We start from the raw sequence: 21,182 nt of genomic DNA on the forward strand, positions 1-21,182 counted from the left end.
AATAAGTCCCTGCCTTACGAAGATGGAATGGTTAAAGCAGAACTTTTAAAAATTGCCCGGCAACACAAATCTAAGTTCAAGAAATACGTAGTTGACAAAATGGCGGAAAGACGAAACATCACAGTCCTTAGACTTCCACCCTACCACTGCGAATTAAATCCAATTGAACTCATTTGGGCACAAATGAAAAGCTATGTGGCTAGAAAAAATACGTCATATAAAATACAAGCTGTACGTGAATTGTTATATGAGTCTTTACAACATATTACAGAACAAAATTGGCGAGATACAGTAAGACATGCAATAGAAGAAGAACAAAAAACGTGGGATCTTGACAATATAATTGATGCGACTGTAGAGACACAACCGTTAATTATTAACCTGCAAGACCACTCGGATTCCGAAGATGATCCTGTTTATTTTGAATTTGAATAGTTTTGTAAGTAATCGTAGTTTATATAATTTAAAAATAGGTATTAATTAAATAAATGTATCTTTTACAAATTGCAAGTAACTTATTATTTTTGAATAAAATAAAGAAATTTTTTTAAAATAAAAATACAGTTTACAGTACCTACAGTTTAAGAATATTAATATATTTATTTATTTAAAGTAACTAATGTTTTAATCATATACTCTATGACACTGGTCACTCATTTCCACCCAAAATACCTACATAATCGGATTAAAAGTTTTATAGCTGTATTGTATTTCTTCAGATACAAGGTGGGTTAGTCGAAAACATCTTAAACTGCCAGTTTTAGTTTGGTTTTTGTTATTATATCATATTAGCTGTCCTCTCTGTATTTCAGTTCTCTAATGAGGGTCAAACTTGCAGTGAGCTATCAACAAATTATGAACGGACTATAGATAAAACAATACCCATACTTGGAATATTCATAGACCTCTCTAGGGCTTTTGACACTGTATGTCACAAAAACCTTTCAGGAAAGCTGAAGGACTATGAGAATACATACGATCGTTTGTCCAGTTATTCAACAGATCGTGAACAGAGTGTTGAAATTGATGATGTCCTGAGTATTTCTCAAGGCACTGTACTGGGCCCACTTCTTTTCACTATCTATATGAATAGTCTGTTTTCTTTGAATACCACTGGTCGAACTGTCAGTTTCGCTGATGATACTGCCATTTTGTACACTTCTTCAACTTGGCAAAATATGAAACAAACCGTTGAAGAGGATTTTCCAAAAATTTCGGAATGGTTTCAATTCAATAAATTGACTGTTAACTAGAAAAAAACTTGGTACTTACCATTCACATCTTATATTAGTGAATTATCGAACTTGGGTCCTCTCAAAGTAGATTTGAACAAACAAATCCCATCAGCAACATCGGTGAAATACCTTGGTGTCACGATAGATCGACATATGAAGTGGGATTTACATATGAAACAACTCCTAAAAAAATTAAATTTCTTCCGAAATTTAGATATCTTAAAGAATTTATGGACATCGAACAATTAAAAATGATTTATTTTTCAGTAATACAGTCACAACTTACATAAACAGTGTGACTGTTTTGCAGAAAACGTAAATGTGGTTCAGAAATGGATTCTTTTATATAAAGAAGCTCAAATCATGGATATCAGACAACTTTTCAGTATGAAAATATCATTCATTGAAAATAAAAAAAATTACATTACATGTTTATGAATTTTTGGGAAAGTTTTTGGCTTTCTACTACTCAATCTTGATACAAAAAAAGGGGATGAGAGAATCTTTCAGAAAAAGGAAGGAAGTAATCAATTTGAAAATAAGTAACTCTATACATGGATGTGTAGATCATGCAAAGAAGTAACTTTCAGACACAAACTGAAAGAAAGTCCTCCTGAAACAGCTACTTCCATATAAACATTGAATTACACGAAAGAAAAAAAATCTTTCGAAACAAATACTTCTATATTAACACTGAATTATACAGAAGATACTTTTCTCTACTCAGTTTGTATTTCCAACATTCGTTGTGGAATAAAAATCAGATATCATTCACATGAATTCTACTTTGAATGAATGGTAATTAACATGCTCATTATACACGAAGTAATTGTTCTTTATTTTTACCCCGATGTGACAGAACGATCGGACAACAAAGTGTCAATTACTTGGTACCTAGAATATACAAGCAAATACCTCATGAGATTCAGAATATTGAAAAATTTTGAAAATTCAAATTTTTTTCAAATGAGTGGATTTTCAAGACGGAACGTAATATTTTCAGTAATATCATAAATTCCAAATGAGTATGAAAAATGAAAAAAGAGTACCTTCTGATTATGTCATTTACCGAAGTGTGAAATTTACCCAACATGTGACCTATCAAAAAACCCAAATATGACTTCACCCGGATGTGTCATTATATCACGTACAAGCAGTTTGAACTGCTTCTGTGCTTTTTCTGTCTATTTGTTTTTCTGCATGTGTTATATTGGTTTAGTAATATTTAATTTTATTATGCAAATAAACATTATTATTATTATTACTATATTAGTCTAAATACTATTAATTCTTCAACGATGAAAATGAAGCAAAATCTGACATCTGACGTATCGTCAAATTCCGTTTCAAAACGAACCTCCCGAAAGTTTTAAATCATGATAAATACGTTTCAAATCATAGTTGATGTGACGCCACAGTTTCAAGGCCAGAATGGATGTATTTGAATCACAATTTGAATCACAAACATGAGCGACATAAAATGTGTCTGGTCTTCACCTGTTTGTACCTGTGAATATGTGAGATTGCGAAAAATGGGCTTAAAGAAATGGTACCTTCATCAGGTGTCATTAATCGCATTTCATATTTTTCTATTTCTAAATTTCCAAAGGCATCTAAAAAGTTGTTGTTATAAACATGTGGCAAGCTAATGTAGTCCGTTTAGTTTGAACAACATATTTTTATCGCTTCCTCAAAGCTAATTTTGGAAGTCGGAGTATTTTCTATCCTTTGTCCTGTCTTTTCGATTATCCAATATTTGTTTGAGTGTACTATAAGTTTTGAAAGCCACATTTTCACATTTTACAAAAATTTTACAATCTGTTCGTGTTTTTTGTTCGTTTGGGAGAACTATGAATTTTGCGTTATTGTCTTCTTGAAAGTTCTAGGATTCATGAAGACTATCTCTTCTCTTATGAATAAACTTATTCACTATTTTTTGGAAAAGATAGTTTTTGACTTTCTACAACTCCATCTTGATACAAAAAAATATGAGAATCTTCCAAAGAAAGGAAGGAAGCAATCAATTTTGAAAGTAGTTACTCTATGCATAGATATGTAGATCATGCAAAGAAGTAACTTTCAGACATGTACTGGAAGAAAAAGCCCTTATGAAACAGCTCCATTCATATAAATATTGAATTACACGAAAAAAAATTCTTTCGAAACAAATACTTTCATATGAACACTGAAGTATACAAAAAACACTTTCATCTACTCAGTTTGTATTCCAAAGATTCGCTATGGAATTGAACCAGATATCATTCATAGGATTTCTACACAAAATACTAAATGAAAGGTAAAAATTTCACTTACATCGAACACTGCCATCCTCACGTCGATGTTTCGCTGTAAGACACTTGCCTTAGGGCTCTTCAGTACCAAACTGGATGATATTATGAGAAAGCCAAAAAATTTCATTCCCAAAAATTAGTCATTCCCAAAAATATAACCCTTTCAATAATATCTACTATGTTTGAAAAATACCCATTACTCTCAGCTGTCTTCTTGATAGTTTTTTCCTTCATATTATATTTTTCTTTGCTCAAGAGGAAAGTGATCAGCTTATGAACAAGGATATGTAGTCCCACCATTTTTTACTGTGGGAGAGCTGTCAGGGATCTGCCTTGTCGGCGACTAGAATATCTAAGGAAGGTAGCTCTTCGTTATTTTGAATTTCATATGTTTCATCGACGTATTGTTTCATTTTTTCTTCCACATGAAATCTACCATGAAAGAAAACAACATGCTGCTTGTCAAAACAGCAAACTGGAAACAACTTCACAAACATGATCGATTATAGTAATCAATTCAGTTATGATTATTTCATCATCATCACTCGAAGTGGAAGTGGCAGTTTTCAAAAATTCAACTACATGAAAACCTCTACGTTTAAAGAAATACCGTTTGTTTATAGAAACTGAGGCCCATGACGCCAAAACATGGAAACTTTCCGCGACTTTTCAATACAAAGTTCAACTGCTCATATTCCATCGACCACTTTCACCGAAACTTTCATTCGAGAAACCATTTTGTGGAGGTGAATAGGCAAATGTCAATTTGCATTCAGCTAGCAAACATTACCATCAAGAAGATGTTATGTTTTGTTCACAAACAGGAAAGCAATATAGTGCAGAGCATAAGTATGAAGTTAGTATTCATGCGGTATCCATTTAGTGTACGGAGAAGTTTTAGTTGATTTGATGATTCTGCCAGTGGATGCCATTCGTTTCTGCAATTGAGTTCGAAATTATTTCGAAGTGTTCCTGAAGCGGGTAAACAGTTAGTAACAAGCTATTCGGTAAATATGGCAAACCGAACACAAGTATTCATAAATGTAGATTGCTCGACAAGAGTTTGATAAATCATATGTACTTCGAGAAGTGGAAGAAACTTGACGATCGATAGTTGCAGAATGATCAGTAAAGATAGGCGACTAGAACTTTAGGATTTCTGACAGAGTGGATTTGTGGTATGCAGACAATAAAAACTGAAATGGATAAATGTGAACTGAGCAGGATTTGAATTTGTATCTTCTGTTCGCTGAATATGCACATTAACCAACTGCGCCAACGGAGCCACTAAGTAGGATGACCGTCGAATAACATCTTCAATTCAGTATTTCGTGGTGTGAGTACGAAGATCTAGTACCATTTTTCAATTCAGTTGTTCTTTCATTCATATCTGCATATCGCAAATCATCTCTTCCATTATTAAATTACCAACGATGAACCTTCTCTCTTGTTTTTAAAATTTTTATTGGATATTCTTTCATTTTTGTGTAATACAGCGCGAAGCGTAAATTTAATTTTTTCACAAAATACTTCGAAATCCAACGAAATGTTGATGCATGATGAAACAGCAACGGGAAAATCGGAAATAGTTGAGAAGAACTGTATACATAATTGAATATAACTGGCCGATACTCAATAAAAATACATATTGAAACTCATTATTACAGTTTATTGTATGATTTTCACTATAAAGGGTTTTACAAAAACCGCGACACGTGTTTCGCTAAACAATAGCTTTCCCAAGCACTATATCAATCTACTTTTGTAATGTAAAACTTTCGATCACCAGTATACTTGGAGGTTTCGAATGAAAATGTTTATATTCAAGTGATCATCACAACCTCTTTAGATTATATTGAAACACGATTCACTCAATTCAGTATACATGGATGTTAGGAATCATACGTTAAAAGATGAGACCTTGTTAATCCTCGCACAAGTTTCGACTTCTGAAGGTTGTCGTTCGTAGGGGTGCGACAGCTGGTTAACGGAAAAACAGATTTTAAACAGTTTTTTTTTTTGGTTTCCATGAATGAAATTAATGTAAAAGTACAGAACCAAAAACTTTTCCCTCAAAAAATGTTTTTTTTTTCATTGATTGATTATTAATATTAATGATATAATATTGTTTTATGAAACTGTAATGAAATAGATCATAACGTATACCTAGGTTAGGTCAAAAGTATGTGTGTCTCATAAATGTTAAACTATAAAAACAAGGTAATGATTGACTGTATCGTCAAACATGCGCCAAACTAACTGACTGTTATAAGGAAACAAGTATAGCTGAGGCACCAGTCAATCTAATAATAACACTGATGATTTTCAAACAAGACTCAACCTCTAACGGAAGCAAAAAACTTTTTGGAAGGTTCGAAATAGATGAACATTTCAACCTAGCAGACCATTCTTATAATATTCATGCAGTCATTGTTCACTGTGGTTCTGGCGTTGAATCTGGTCATTATTACGCCTTGGTCAAAGAAGAAACGGACTTGTTTAAGTTTGACGATAATCGTGTCACGAAGTGTTCTGGCGATGATTGAATCTATTGGAGCCTCTGGAGACCCCCTTCATTTTGTTTTATAAGAGAGAGGACATTGTTGGATCGAGATTTTCAGATGATGTGGTGCTGCAGGTTTTTCCGGGTTTTCCTGCAGCTGAAAAAGCAAATGCGCCACTGGAATCAATGAAGTCGCCCCGGAGCGCCAATTAGTTTTTATTGTTGTTTTCATTTTATTTTGTAGACAAACGTGCAATATACAACTATCATCCGATTCATTTTAAGATAATACCCACCGTTGATTAGAAGATGCGAAAAACTATATTCTCAACTTTTGCCATTCAATAGTTTGTTCAGCATAGATTGGATCGATGGCGACTGTTGATATTTCATAAATGAGTGTAGATATTTGAGATTTGTGCCAAACTTCAGCTGTATGCAGAATACTTTCTATCGAAATATCCATTCTGCTTAGACTATATTTGAAAATTACAATACTTGAATAGCTGAAAATCTTCGCCTTTCTGCGAAGAAGACATACAAAGCTTGAGGTTTTCTCCGAGTTTCGCGAAAACACTACCCCGCCTCATGCAAATTATTCCCCAACATGCAAAATACCCTGGCTGAATTCCTCTCTTTATTTTCAGGTGTTCACTTTGATACATCGAGTTCGCGTCTGGTGAACGAAATTACAAACGCCATGAAAGTTTACCAACTTCACACGAATTCCACACGCTCTCTGAACACACAAATTTATATACTCGTATCTAATATATAAAAATGGTTGTTTGTTGGTTGGTTGGTAAGTGATAAATTTCTACATCGCTCAACCGATCGTGATGAAACTTGACATGTATAAGTAATTTTTCATAGAGAAGGTTTTTAGGCTATCTATTTTTCTGTAACTCACCACTAGATGGCGCTGTAGAACAATTTTTTGAAAGCACTGTTCTATAACGCTGCGCACGCCTAAGTTATACTATATATATATATATATATATATATATATATATATATATATATATATATATATATATATATATATATATATATATATTTATATATATATATATATATATATATATATATATATATAATATATATATATATATATATATATATATACTTGGCAAGTTGGTAAGTTGACTTGGGTGTCACACCAATAGGTATTTCCACTTATGTTTCGCTTGCGTTAACGCAGCTATTTTTGTCAAGTACTTTCTTGGTTTTTTCTCATTTTGTCATCAATCGAGGACCACCTGCCCGGTACTGACGATGCCCAATAGGCTGAAACAGCTCTTAAATTGAAATCAATATGGGAATGATCAAAGAGTACTTATCTATTTATTTTTTGCTTTTCATGGAATTATTTTCCAGCAGCTTGACTGCATTAACCTTTCTAGATTTCATATTATTTCTAGAAACATGTGGATTCGTTTTCCGATGGCATTTCAGGTTATCTTTCCAAATTTTTGCTACCGCATTTGTCGGTTGATTGGTCAAACCACCAACAATGACATAAAAACTTGTCAATTTGACTTGGATGTCACACCAATAGGTGGTTTCACTTATGTTTCGCTTGCGTCAACGCAGATATTTTTATCAAGTACTTTCTTGGTTTTTTCTCATTTTGTCTTCAATCGAGGACCGCCTGTCCGGTACTGACGATGCCCAATAGGCTCAAACAGCTGTCTACCGGTGGCTCTTGAATTGAAATCAATATGGGAATTATCAAAAAGTATATATATATATATATATATATATATATATATATATATATATATATATATATATACACATTTATATAGATCAAAAGGGACAGATACTCAAAAAATGGAGGCAAACCGCGGACACGTGTTTCTGGCTATTGGCCTCATCAGCGCGGTGCAGCCAATTGCAAAGATGTACAACAACTGGTTACCAAAAATGAAAAACTTCACATATATATATATATATATATATATATATATATATATATATATATATATATATATATACACGGACAGACAGAACGGAAGTATACTCTGGCCTCTGGTTCTGGTGAATCATCACTTGAGCGCAAACGTTTGCTAACCTTCTCGTGAGGGGAGACAGATTCTGCGTACGCCGCTCAAGAATTTGGTGTAAGGCGGCTTCATAAGGTACCCCGCTCTTGAGAAGACGACTCGGTCGTTTCCGTACCACCAAAGCTTTTTTTCCAGGTTCAGTCAGTCATTTTAAGGAGTTAGAGAGTTGAGAAGCTCTCTCCTGATCTGAATTCACAGGGAGGTCAGTTGTCACACTAATGTAACATCTGAATGATAGTTCAAATTATATAGAGTAGAGAAAATTGTGGGGTGAATTATCATGATGAATTTCATGTGTAACAGATTTATCAAACTACTGATGATGTATTTAGATATCTGAAAGGTTCAATCAATGATATAAATACTAGGGGGGGAAATCTGATCATCTTTTCATGAGTATCCATACAAATTAAATGAGAGTAAATTTCATTTGAGTGATTCAAATCGGTTTTTCAATTTGAGAAATTACTCAAATACGCTATATGTACGATTTCTAAGAAAATCCTCTTGGTGGTGTTTTTTCTTTAGATAAAATTTTCATTCAGTTATTATCCATGCAGTGTCCTTCCTTAGAGACATGTTCAGTTAATGCACACCTGTCCAGGTGCAATCTACTGTCACTCTGTGACACAGATTGCTGTGATTCGATCCATGAGCAATATGTTTGTTTGTCCTGAAGGATCGACTCACAGCACACAAGAGTGTTAGTCGGTTGCACCTGGAGAAGTTTGCTTTGAGTGAACATTTCTCTAAGGAAGGACACCGTATTGGAAGGGCAGTGTATTGTATTCCGAACATACGTTTAGAATACAAACGGAATAGAGAAAAGTGTTTTTCGTATAATCCAGCGTTCATATAAAAGTTTCACTACTGAAGTAGTTTTCTTCCGTGTAAATCAATGTCCATATGAAAATCACTGTTGCGAGAGGGCTTCTTCTTCCAGTTGGTGTCTGAAAGTCACTTCTTTGTATGGAGTTAATTTTTGAAATTGGTTGCTCCCTTCCTTTCTTTGAAAGATTTCCACATTTTTTCTATCAAGTTGGAGGAGTAAAAACCAAAACCCTTCTTTACCAAATATTATTTTCTCCTTTCAGTTTTATTGTGATTCTGAATCGTCTGAATCGGTAAAATGTAATATTCGACAGAATATAATAATAATAGTCGATTTTATTGCAGGAAAATCACAAACATACATATAAATACATATACATAAGAAGGTGGGAAAGAAAAAAAACAAAATATATATATCTGACAAAAGACAGCTTCCTCAGCAGGAGTTGAGAAGCAGCGCTCTTCCATTCAACCTACAAATTAACTCCAAAACATGGTTTTGATAAGCACATCTTAAATCTTCTACTTCAGGTTGAAAAGCTGTAAAGAAATAAATCCCTTGACAGTTGCATAATAAAAAAAAGAAGAAACAAATGTTACGATGAAAAATAAATAAACTTTCCTAATAGAAATATTTAAGTTTCATGTGGCACCTGCGAATACATTTAGAGGCAGAAAGGTAATAATAATTATATTGTTCAGAATTACATTGATGATATCAGCACACTAATAAATTATTCAAAAAAATTAAAGGTTCCAACCATCAGCCAATGGGGATAGCATTGTGAAACATGGCTAGATTATACGATAATGATGATTTGAACATCGAGGTTTTATGTATCGGGATTTAAATATTAGTTTTATAACGAACATTGATATTGTGCTGATCATGTCTCAATTTCACCTCATTATGCAAATATGAAAGTTTCTTCATTGTAAGGATTTTATGATGAAGGCTGCAGCAATGTAGAGTCCTGCGTTTATCCATTGGTAGCCAACCAAGTTTCGGAAGATGAGTTGACACATGTTCCCATTTTCTTAACCCACATATCAAACGCACATACGAGTTTTAAATTAATTGAATACGTCGACTGTCAGAATTAAGGATAGAAGGACCATAAATACAGTCAGCAAAATTTAATTTTGAAAAGACTAGTGACTCGCATAAGGTGATTTTGTTTTTTTTTGCTTGATCTATTTCTATTGGTATAAAGCATCTTCAAACTGCAAAAGGCATTTCTCATACGTTCAGAGATGTATATGTCAAATCTCATATGTGTGTCTGAAATTACTCCAATATAATTGGGTGTTATCAGCGGAATCACTTTCAGAATATGAAACTGTTACGTATAGACCGTGAAAAGTAGCGGTCCTAGTATAGATCCTTGTGGGACCCCTGTATCGATTGGAGTTGGTAATGAAGTCTCATTATCTATCATTACAACTTGAAACCGATATGACAGGTAATTTGCTATGAGGCTTATGGAGTTGTTAGCGAATTCAATATAATGAAGTGAAAAAATTGTTGTTGTTGTTGTTATCAATTGAATGAAAAATATCATATGTCGCTCTCAGCATCGCGGTTGTGCAACTATGTGCTTGCCGAAAACTTGATTGATGTTCCGGGAGAATGTTAAAATCAGTGATATGTACAAGTAATTGTTCATTTAGGATTTTTTTCCAAGCACTTTGATAAAGTGCAAAATATTAATGAATCTCAAATCATTAAAATCTGCAGGATTGGCGATTTTAGCTAAAGGCCTGACTACAGCACGTTTCCATACTTATTCACTAGAAAAATCATTATAACTCCAGAAAAATAAACACTCATTCATGACTACCAAGATATCCTTGTCTCTAGTTAACGACATCGACACCAGGAAACGTATCCCTCATTTTAGACTCTCTGTAGTGCATCTGACTTCTGTAAACACACAAATATGCCTCTTGTAAATGATCCTAACAATATGCAAATAACATCGACTAAATTCCTCTCTTTATTTCCAGGTGTTCACTTTGATACATCGAGCTCAAGCCTGGTGAACGAAATCACAACCGCCATCAAAGTGTACGCGTACGGCGTAGAAGACTTCACCAACGATCCGACGAATTCCAGACGCTCCCTGAACACGCAACTCTCCTGCGAGGGAGCAGGAGCAGCGCGATGGGACACAGGCGACCGCTTCTTCCGCTATCTCAGGAATGTCAGCGTCGAAGCGGATCAGGGTCGGCCCAACCTGGAATTCACTCCAGACGGTGTGCTGCGCGCCGCAGAACTGAAAATCATGAATCTCAGGCCAGGGCTCAGCAAACAGCTCGTTTGGGAAGAGGTGAGAGTTTGGAGTGTAGTCGCAACTATTGGTAGTCTCAAATCCGGAGATTTCACGTGCAGATATTCGTTAACAAAATAAAAATTGATTAGAATAGAAGTGTGATTCGTCCTGTTGGTTTCTTGATACTTCTCAAGTTGAAAATAGTGAAAAATAGAGGTAATGGTCTAAAAAATACGTGCGTTTTTGACAACATGAAAAATTGCAAAAGTTATGAACAAATTTAGATGTAGGTTTTCGCGAATATTTCAAAAACTATAAAGAATTGAGTAACTCGAAAAAATCTTCAAAATGGGAAAAATTCACGAAAAACAATCCTGCTTTTTGAACTCCTATCTTTATTATTCATAATTTTGATTTAACGCTAAAAATAGGCTTTCGCGGATGGATTTGGAGTTGTGGAGGCGACATCTAGAGCGAGTACGTTGCGAAAAATAATTTTTTCAACAATTCAGTATCTATTTAAAAATCTAAGAAAATCAGGGTGACTTCTCAATACTTTGAAAAATAAATTTTCGGTGGGAATTAATCAAAGTGAATTATTATTGTCATATGACGAACTTGCGTCACACTCCACAGTCGATTTTCTGGAAGAAGCACCACCCACTATCCCATACTGAACTCCGCAATGTCGGAAATTACTTTTCGACAACGTCTAGTCAGGCGAATTTCGAAACAACTCAATATCAACAAGGCACCTGGTCTTGATGAAGTGCTTGTCACCGTACTTAAAAATTGCGCAAATGAACTCGCACCAGTATTTTGCAGACTTTTCAACCTGTCTTACAAGAAAGGGGTGTTTACTTCTTGTTTGAAGATTGCTCGCGTTCAGTCTATTCCTCAAAACGGCAAAAAAATCTTCCAAATAACTATAGATCAGTCGCTTTGCTATAAGTGATATCAAAATTCATGGAGGAAGCCGTAAACTACCATATTCTTGAATATTGGAAGGCCTCAACATCTTGGACGATCAACAATATGGCTTGCGGAAACAAAGATCAACAGGCGACCTTCTATCGTATGTCACCCTTATTTGGAATAACGCAATCGAGAAACATAGAGCGTCAAAAGCCGTTGCGCTTGATATTTCTCAGGCCTTTGGCCGTGTGTGGCATGAGGATTGAGGATGAGGTGTGTGGCATGAGGATGCTATTGCGTGTAAGATCATTTTTGTCTATGACTCTCCATATTCCTGAAAGAACGTTTCCTGCAAGTGTTCGTCGATGGATATCTATTGAATATTTTCACCATCAACGCTGATGTTCCTCAGGGATCCATATTGTCTCCACCTTTTTTTTATTGTATATCAACTACTTATTGAAAAAAAAACAAAAATCCAATATATTTCGTTGCTGACGACAGCACACTTGTCTCGTCATTTCATTTGGATTCCAGGACATCGGCTATGGATGCACATCTTCAAAGGCAGTAGAACGTTGCATATCTTGATGAGAATCTAGGAGTGATTTTTTTTTGTACCTTGGGAGCTGTCTGACTTGTCCATTTAGTTCAAGTCTCCAGAAAACACTGCAGCCTCTTGGGCTTGTTGCGTTTATTCTTTCACCTTCTCATGACACCCATTCCATGAGTTTCGTTCCCTGTACTAGTTTGTACGGGTTCCGTATTGGATGTTCGTCATATATTTATGGATGTAATTTCGTACGTCCATATATTGCCTACCTTCTCTGATTCAGTCCCTAACATTCGCATTTTATTCAGGTGTCCTCCAAGCGGACAATGACCGTTTAGTAACCCTGTAATTATTCTGAGCCAATCCCTACTATATTGAAGTAGTTATTCGGTTCTTTCTCGGACGGTTCCCTAATGAAGGTTCTACTGTGTTTGTTGCCACGTAGTGCTTCTTATTGGTCCATGTCCTAATCTGGTTTCGTACCAATGATTTTGGTACCCCTAGAGCTGGTTCAGGACATATATATGAAGTTGATGATCCGCGTCTAGCGCATTCATCAGCTTTATCATTATCTGTGATTCCTGAATGCCCTGGCACCCTGTACAAAGTTAATTTGTTTCTGTTTTCAAATTCATTCAGTTCTTCATGGCATTACCAGACCAGTTTTGATGTCACCTTCGGGTTTGCCAGAGCCCCTAGTGCGCTCTTGCTGTCTGTTAAAATATTGATCCGCTCATTTCTTCTTTGAGGTCTCAATTCGATAAGCCTTGCACACTGCAAGATAGCATGAACTTCCGCCTGAACGACGGATGTGTATAGTCCTAGCGGATAACTGTAATTTAAATTTCTATCCGCTCGGTATATTCCAGCTCCCGTTCCATGTTTGGTCTTCGATCCATCTGTATACCAGGTATTTTTTCCAAACAGGTTTTCGGAATGACTAATGGTCTTTCACTCTTCACGGCTAATGATTTGGGATGTGAAGTTTGTGTTAAAGGTGTACTTCGGTATTATGTGGTCCGTGCTCCTCCACTTGTTTCGAAATTTCTGTTCGGTCCGATCTTTTGTAGTTCGGTGAGTTTTCCAGTCTGAATTGGCCATCCTGGCCTCCCCCATTATCACAAAGTGTAAAGGAGGTAGCACTGCCTCCAATGCAGCTGTTGGTGTAGTTCTCATTGCTCCCGTCATTCCCAAACATTCAAGTCTTTGCACTTTGCCTAGTTTGTTGATGGCGGTTGCCTGCTTTATCTTTGGCAACCAGACTAGAGTGATTTGAATTGGGATGAGGGTAATCAGGTTCAACTCAATGCCACAGAAACCCAGGCATTGGTATCCTTCCAAAAGATAAATGATTCCCAACCGGATGTAATAATGTCAGGACAGACAATTCCGCTTTCTGCTTCGATAGTTTGTTGGGGTTAAAATGGTCCAGAACCAGAACCAAAAAACTGTATACACCTCAGCAAATTCTGATGCTTTATAAACCTCAGATCAGACCTTCTTGGTCCGATCTTGGTTATATGTGAATTCAATTTATGTTATATATGTGCAATAAGAAAGATTTTCTAATATTTCAACTGATTTCAACTAATATTTCACCCGTGCGGGTACAAGGGGCGCGATTACATATGAAAATTACTTTTCATCACTGTTTCTCAGTGCCGCTATATTTTTGGAGGCTGATATTTTGTATGTTGGTTCTTTTTATGTTGAAAATGTGCGCACGGGTGGCGTCCAACTGGGGCGGGCACAAGAAGCGCGTTTACAAATGAAAATGACCTTTTCATCACTGTTTCTCCGTATCACAATATTTTCGGAGGCTGAAAATTTTGTATATAGGTTCTTTTTATATTGTGGATGTGCAGTAGTAAAGGATTTTTGAATATTTCAACAGTGTCGCCAATCGCGTGAAAAAGGGGGCTTTCATAAAATGAAGTCACCTTTTCATCACTATTTATCCATACAGGTATATTTCGGAGGCTGAAATTTTATATGTATAGTCCGTTCATAATTTGTCGATAGCACAAAATGAGGGCCCAAGTCATAAAACGGTCGTAAAACTCGTAAAATCATAGGCGGAGGTTCCTGAGGTGTTTATTCATTAAATATAAAGCTTCAGTTTATATTCGAAACTTGCCTTGGAAGGGTGAAGTTGTTACGAACGAAAATAATTTTTGGTTTAGTACATTTTTTAATCGCATTTAATTTACGGCTCGTTGGTGTTTCGGCGTCTACGGCAGTCATTAACGTCTCTAATATTTATTTTGCGAATTTTGTGCAGTGCGTGAGTAACTTTTTTTCATATTCCTACAAACATATACGTACCTTTCGTTCCTGCTTGTTTTGTTTGATTGCTTGCGATGGCTTCATCATCTTCATCAACATCATCAAGTTTTACACCGGTACTGTTGCGTACAGTCAGTAAGTCTGTCTATTCACTAAGAGAGAAGACTATTGTTTTGAACGTTCACGATGCTCTGGTTTCTCAGAATCCCACAAACACTGTTCAGAACATAATCAAGAGTTGTGCCAACATGACGGGCGTAGGGGAGTCAACAATATATAGGTTCCTATCAGAAAGAAAAAAAAAGGTATAGCTAACCCAAATACAACCGAATACTTAATTGAAATTGATGAAATTGATGAATTTGCCAAAAATGGTATTCGAAGGAAAATTCACGAATTTTTTTACAAAAAAGAATTACCTAACTTAAACAAAATTTTACAAGAAGTTAGAGACGACCCGGATTTGCCTCATGTCGGACGAACCAAATTGTGGCAAGTTTTAAAAGAATTAAATTTCCGGTGGGAGAAATCAGACCAAAAATCACTTTTGATTGACCGGGAAGAGATAATATGTTGGAGAAGAAAGTATCTAAGATCTATACGAAAATTTCGGGCTGAAGGAAGGCCAATTTACTATCAGGAAGAAACGTGGGTAAACGCAGGTCATACTCTCACAAAAATTTGGACAGATAAAAATATATCAAGCTCCAGGCAAGCCTTTATGGAAGGTTGGTCTACTGGTATTTCCCCACCCTCTGGTAAAGGCAGTAGATTAATAGTTTCTCACATTGGCAGTGAAAAAGGATTTGCTAAGCATGGTTTGTTGGAATTTGAATCCAAAAGCACAAAATACTATCACGAGGAGATGACAGCTGATGTTTTCAAAGAGTATTTTGAGCAGATGATTGAACATATACCACCAAACTCAATTATAGTATTAGATAATGCACCTTATCATTCACGACTAGTTGAAAGACTTCCAACGACTGCGTGGAAGAAACAGGATATCATTGACTGGCTGCGGAATAAGTCCCTGCCTTATGAAGATGGAATGGTTAAAGCAGAACTTTTAAAAATTTCCCGGCAACACAAATCTAAGTTCAAGAAATACGTAAGTAGGAGATTTGAGCCGGTTCTAAGCCTCCCCCCACCACTATGACGTATTAATTGCTTTTTTATTGGTTGTTGTTTGGTGAAGTCAATGTGATGTGACCTTGAAGGGTGTGGTGTATGGATCGTTCAGAAATTTTTTCCCGGTTCTAATACTCCCCCCACCAATATGACGTGTTATTTGCTTTTTTTTGTTGTGCAGTGAAGTCAAGGCGTTGTGACCTTGAAGTGTCTGGTGCATGGATCGTTCAGATTTTTTTTTTTTCATATGAGATTTTGTGTGTGTATGTGTGTGTGTGTGTGTGTGTGTAAGAGAATGCACGGTACAGGGTTTCATCATGTGCTTGTTTGTCTATGTACAAACATACGTCTGCATACTTCGAAGATCCTCCAAGTAATGAATGCTCCATCGGTGTGAGGGCACCAAGTTAGTAGTGGAGTGACGTCACAGCAATAACCGTTCAACGGCTAGAGAGCGACATGTTCACTCCACGACGTGTGGCAGAGTAATGCGTATTCATCGGTCTGCTCTCACCTCCCTCGATGTAGTGAAGGATGTGACGTAACGCCCCAGACTCGCCATCAATGGTGACACGCAGGCGGGCGAGGACTGTGCTAACGTCTGTCTTCTCCGAGAGCGCAACGACAATTGCTTGTTCGGCTATCGCTCTCGAAGCAGTGAATGATGTGACGTAACGCATCACCCTACCCTCGCTATTGATGGTGACACGCAGGCGGGCGAGGACTGTGCAAACGTCTGCCCTCTCCGAGAGCGCAACGATCACTGCTTGCTCGTGCCGGCAACTGTTATCGCATCAAATTGGGAGATGGGCTTGGCTGTGACGTCAGGCATCTCTAGTGGATAGCAACTAGCAATGTGAACCTTTCACGGTTTCATGGTGGGGGTGACTCGCACTGTTTAATATAAAAGAAATGCTGGCACACTATGAAATCAGTAGACGAATATATCTGCAGCAGTTAGCAATTGGTAGAGTGTTATTCAGTTCGTAATTGAAGGAAGACGGTGAGTGTATTTGTCTGTTGGAAATTGTTTATATTTTCATATATATTATCATCATGTCCGTTTCAAAAGTAGACTTGAATAAAATTAATAATTTGATTGTACAGGAGGTTGAAATACTAGAGCAAAAGGCCTTATCATCATTGCCAATTGATGAAGTGTACATAATTAAAAATATGTCAACTTATTCTACACGATTTGGTAAATCAATTTTATTAACTTTGCAAGATGTGAGCAATGATAAATTATTTAAAACATGGCTACCAAAACGTATTTCGTTGCAATTCAGTGATGACGATATATCTTGTATCAACTCATCAGGTGGTAAATATACGATGGTGTATTTAGGACAGAGCCAACAAAGTTTTGCTGGCATGAAAACGCGATCTCTAGTTAAATTCAATATGATTGAATAATAATTGTAATAATTTATAGCGAATTTCTTTAGGTCATAGCTTACAAAGTTTTTTGGTGTGAAAACGCTAACTCTAGTCAAATTCAATATGATTGAATAATAATAGTAATTATAATGAATTTCTTATTGTTTCATTAATATTCATATATTAGATGATAATTATATGAAAATATAAACATTACTAACTTAGTTGAATACACCCACTTTGTAACTACAAGTAAAATGGGAATGTGAGTATTATATCACTGAAAAATTGGAGGTTGCTTATTGTTTTTTTTTATTCGATTTCAGTTCCACCATTTAAAGATGTGGATGCAGTACGCAAGTCAAGATTGGGTCGATGTTGTAGATCTCAAATCATCGGTTCAACATTTGTCGTCTAAATTGAAGGTGTTGGGTGATGGAGCCGAACATGCAAGCAATTATGATATGAGTGTATGCTATGATGAAAAACAAATCGAATTATGCCTTCGTGATGCTGAGAACTATTGGAGTGGTGCAGAAGTTTGTAACAAATTTTTGGATAATGAATTGGAATTGTGGCAACTTTGTGAGGTTATGATTGAACTGAACCTAAGAAGATTCCTGTATAGCCTCCAACCATACTTGCCAGAATGGATTATTCATCACTTTGAATTGAATGATGAAAATCGAGAGGAAATTGAAGATGGTCGCGAAAATGATGATTATGAGGAAGAAGTTATTTTAGATAGTCTGTATGTTCCTGTAAATCATAAATAATGTCAAATAAAAAACTTTGTATTATTTTCATGTTTTATTTATTTAAATCTCATGAAATACAATAGAAAATGATTACAAAACAATAAATATGATATAAAATACAATACGTGATATAAGTCAGTTACAAATAAAAAAAAGATCATAAAACAGTATATGATAGAGTGAAAAAAAGTGTCAATATCTGCTATGAACTGAACCATCCAATGCATTGTATGTTAAAACTGTATCATGCAAAATTAATGCATATACTTTAGTGTTGTCTGGAAACTTGGTCTTCCTCGTCTCAAACTCAATCTTTATATCAATAGTTGATGATTTTGTTGCATTCGGTTGATGGGAACAATCGATGACGAATAGTGGATTCTCTCTAAATTGCCCAATGTCCATCAGAGGTTCACTCATATCTTTATCATAATAACTTCGCTGGAAACTCTCAAAAGCATAATAAGCAGGAGCATCAAGTTTTTTATCGAAATTCAAATTCCAACGCTCATATGGATAAACTTCAGAATTCAAGTATACTCGAATACTATTGATATCAGCAGTTGTGAATTTTGTAATATCCTGTGTTCTATCTTCAGATGTGGTAGTACTTTGGAATGCGATGATGACAAAACGAGGAGTTTCCAATGCATTAGTTGTTTTGATGGCCCATATGTCTGAAGAAGTCCCACGTAATGATGGTAGTTCATAGAGGTCCCACATACGATATGCCAATTTGATTTTGGCATTCAGACCGCTTTTGTTTATTCTACTCAAAAGTTTGAGCTTGTGTTTATCATCTGGTACAATATGTCTTATTTTCCATTCGATTTTATTTATTTCCAAATCAGCATCAACCTCACCTATATACGAGTTTTTGAATGATCGAGCGATAATCAAAATCAATTCCTGTTTGGCATTCAAGATACTTTTGTTGTAATCTTCAGCAAAACCCATCAAATATTTCAGTGGTAGTTTTCCACTAAAAACATGACTGCTTGTATCCAAGATATCTTGCTTCAATTGTGAAAGTCCCCAACCAGATGTCAATAATGTGTTAGCATGAGATTGTCCAAATGATATCATGGTTTTTATTGTAGATGTTATCCCAGGTTTTCCAACAACAGCCACTTGTTCACCACCCATTTCATAACGAATTTCGTCAAAGAGAAATGCAATTGCATTATTCGAGAGATAGCATGTTTTCGCTACATCTTTGGGGGTGAATTTACCTTCTATGTAAATGAAGCTGTCGGCAATATCTAGTATAACATCTTGATTATTGATTGCAATTCTGATTTCATCCGAATTCCTGAATAGCGGTGATCCATAGGGCTTATATGTGTGCTCATGTAAACTTATGAGAGAATGATCGAGCACTGGTTCATTGAATATATTCAACTTTTCACTGTTTGTTTCGAGCACCATTGTTATTTTCTCACTTTCAATCCAATCGATTTCAAAAATTTAAGATCACTCACAGACAGAGCGTTATGTGCTAACTGTTTAGCATACACTTGTGGAATGAGCTTCTTTTTATGCACACTTTTCTTTTTATGCACACCTTTCTTTTTAATAGTACAACTCGTTTGGGATTGTTCAATGCGATTTTGTCTATTGTAAATGAAACCCATAACAACAGTTATTCGATTTTCTTCAATTCCAAAATAATGAAAATCTCTTCTTCACTTCCAAAATCGATAAGGTTATTTTTTTCATCCAAAATACGCACTGTAATGTTGTGAATCAATTGACGACCTTCTGGACTGACAGGCATATATATAATACTGTGTGGTTCTTTAGTAAGATTGTAGCCAGGTTCAACATCAATATCGAATGAGAAAAGAATGTGAGATTCTTCACCATTTATATATGAACCAGATATTATATTGCAATCTAAGCGGATAAGTCTCACAGTTGTAATGTTTATTGGTAATGATGATTCATGTATCTGATTTGGTGGAAATATTCCATGAGCGAACCCCATCATTTCTGCTATAGAATTTGGATGTGTCAGATCAATTTCATATTTGGATCGCATTTCACATTTGAATGTATTATTATTGGCGTGTAGATAGAAAATATCATCTGCAACGACATCATTTGGTTTTTTATCATGAAACAATCTGAACATGATATGTTTCTGTATGACGGCATTGATCTCTTCTATTTCGTAAGCACCACATGGAATTTCAATTGTCAACTTTTGGGATATCGATGAGTTGTCATTACTGATTCTAAAACTAACTAAGTTATTAGCTTCAGTTATATTATTGATTGTATTGCATCCATAGAATCCCAAAAGTCCTAATCCATAACGACTGTTCCTATCCAATTCAATTGGTGGAAAAAAATCCGCACTCAAGACACTTGTCCCGACAACTTGTAGCTCGAACTTTCGTGACATGACTGATGAATATTTTGAAACACATTTCAATTTATTATTGTACACAGCAACAGCACATTTGAGACAATTTACACTTTTTGGAAGGTGTTGTATTGTAATAAGTATCATTTTTATTGATACCAATATTCACATCCTCTATATTACAAATACAACACATTGATTTTCGAGGTATAGGACCATCATTAACATCCGAATCTGAATTTTGATCGTGGTGGTGCTCATAACAATATCTATGTTTCATTATATCGATGTCATCTTGCAGATGCTTAGGCAACTTTTCCCAAACATATGCAATCTCATGTGCAACACATGCAAGTATCACTTCCTTAGGCATATTTGCAAGCATCACTTTATCCATTTTTTTCAAGGTACCATATTTTGAAAACATTCTAAGTGAAAACCCCATTCCCTTGATAGCCTCCCGATCCAGTTTTGGTGTTGAATCCATTTTTATTTGGAAAATTATTTAGAGAGAAACTGCAAGCACAAGTGACCACAGAGAACTGTATTAAATTTCTGTTGTCGATCATAGTTATATTTGATTTTTACATTC

The 21,182-nt window shown here is 35.6% G+C and overlaps 1 protein-coding gene across 1 annotated transcript in view; it reads left to right on the forward strand.

Moving 5' to 3' along the window:
- The window catches only part of Nmdar2 (glutamate ionotropic receptor NMDA type subunit 2), a 521,025-nt gene that overhangs the window by 339,771 nt on the left and 160,072 nt on the right, over window positions 1–21,182 (forward strand). Inside the window, 1 exon segment of the mRNA XM_074176310.1 lies at window positions 10,934–11,256. Within this exon segment, the coding sequence (XP_074032411.1) occupies window positions 10,934–11,256 (323 nt within the window).

Source organism: Leptinotarsa decemlineata, unplaced genomic scaffold (genome assembly GCF_025532065.1).
Source record: "Leptinotarsa decemlineata unplaced genomic scaffold, Ldec_3_MD MMD2_tig00001719_RagTag_RagTag, whole genome shotgun sequence".
NCBI classification, from domain to species: domain Eukaryota; kingdom Metazoa; phylum Arthropoda; class Insecta; order Coleoptera; family Chrysomelidae; genus Leptinotarsa; species Leptinotarsa decemlineata.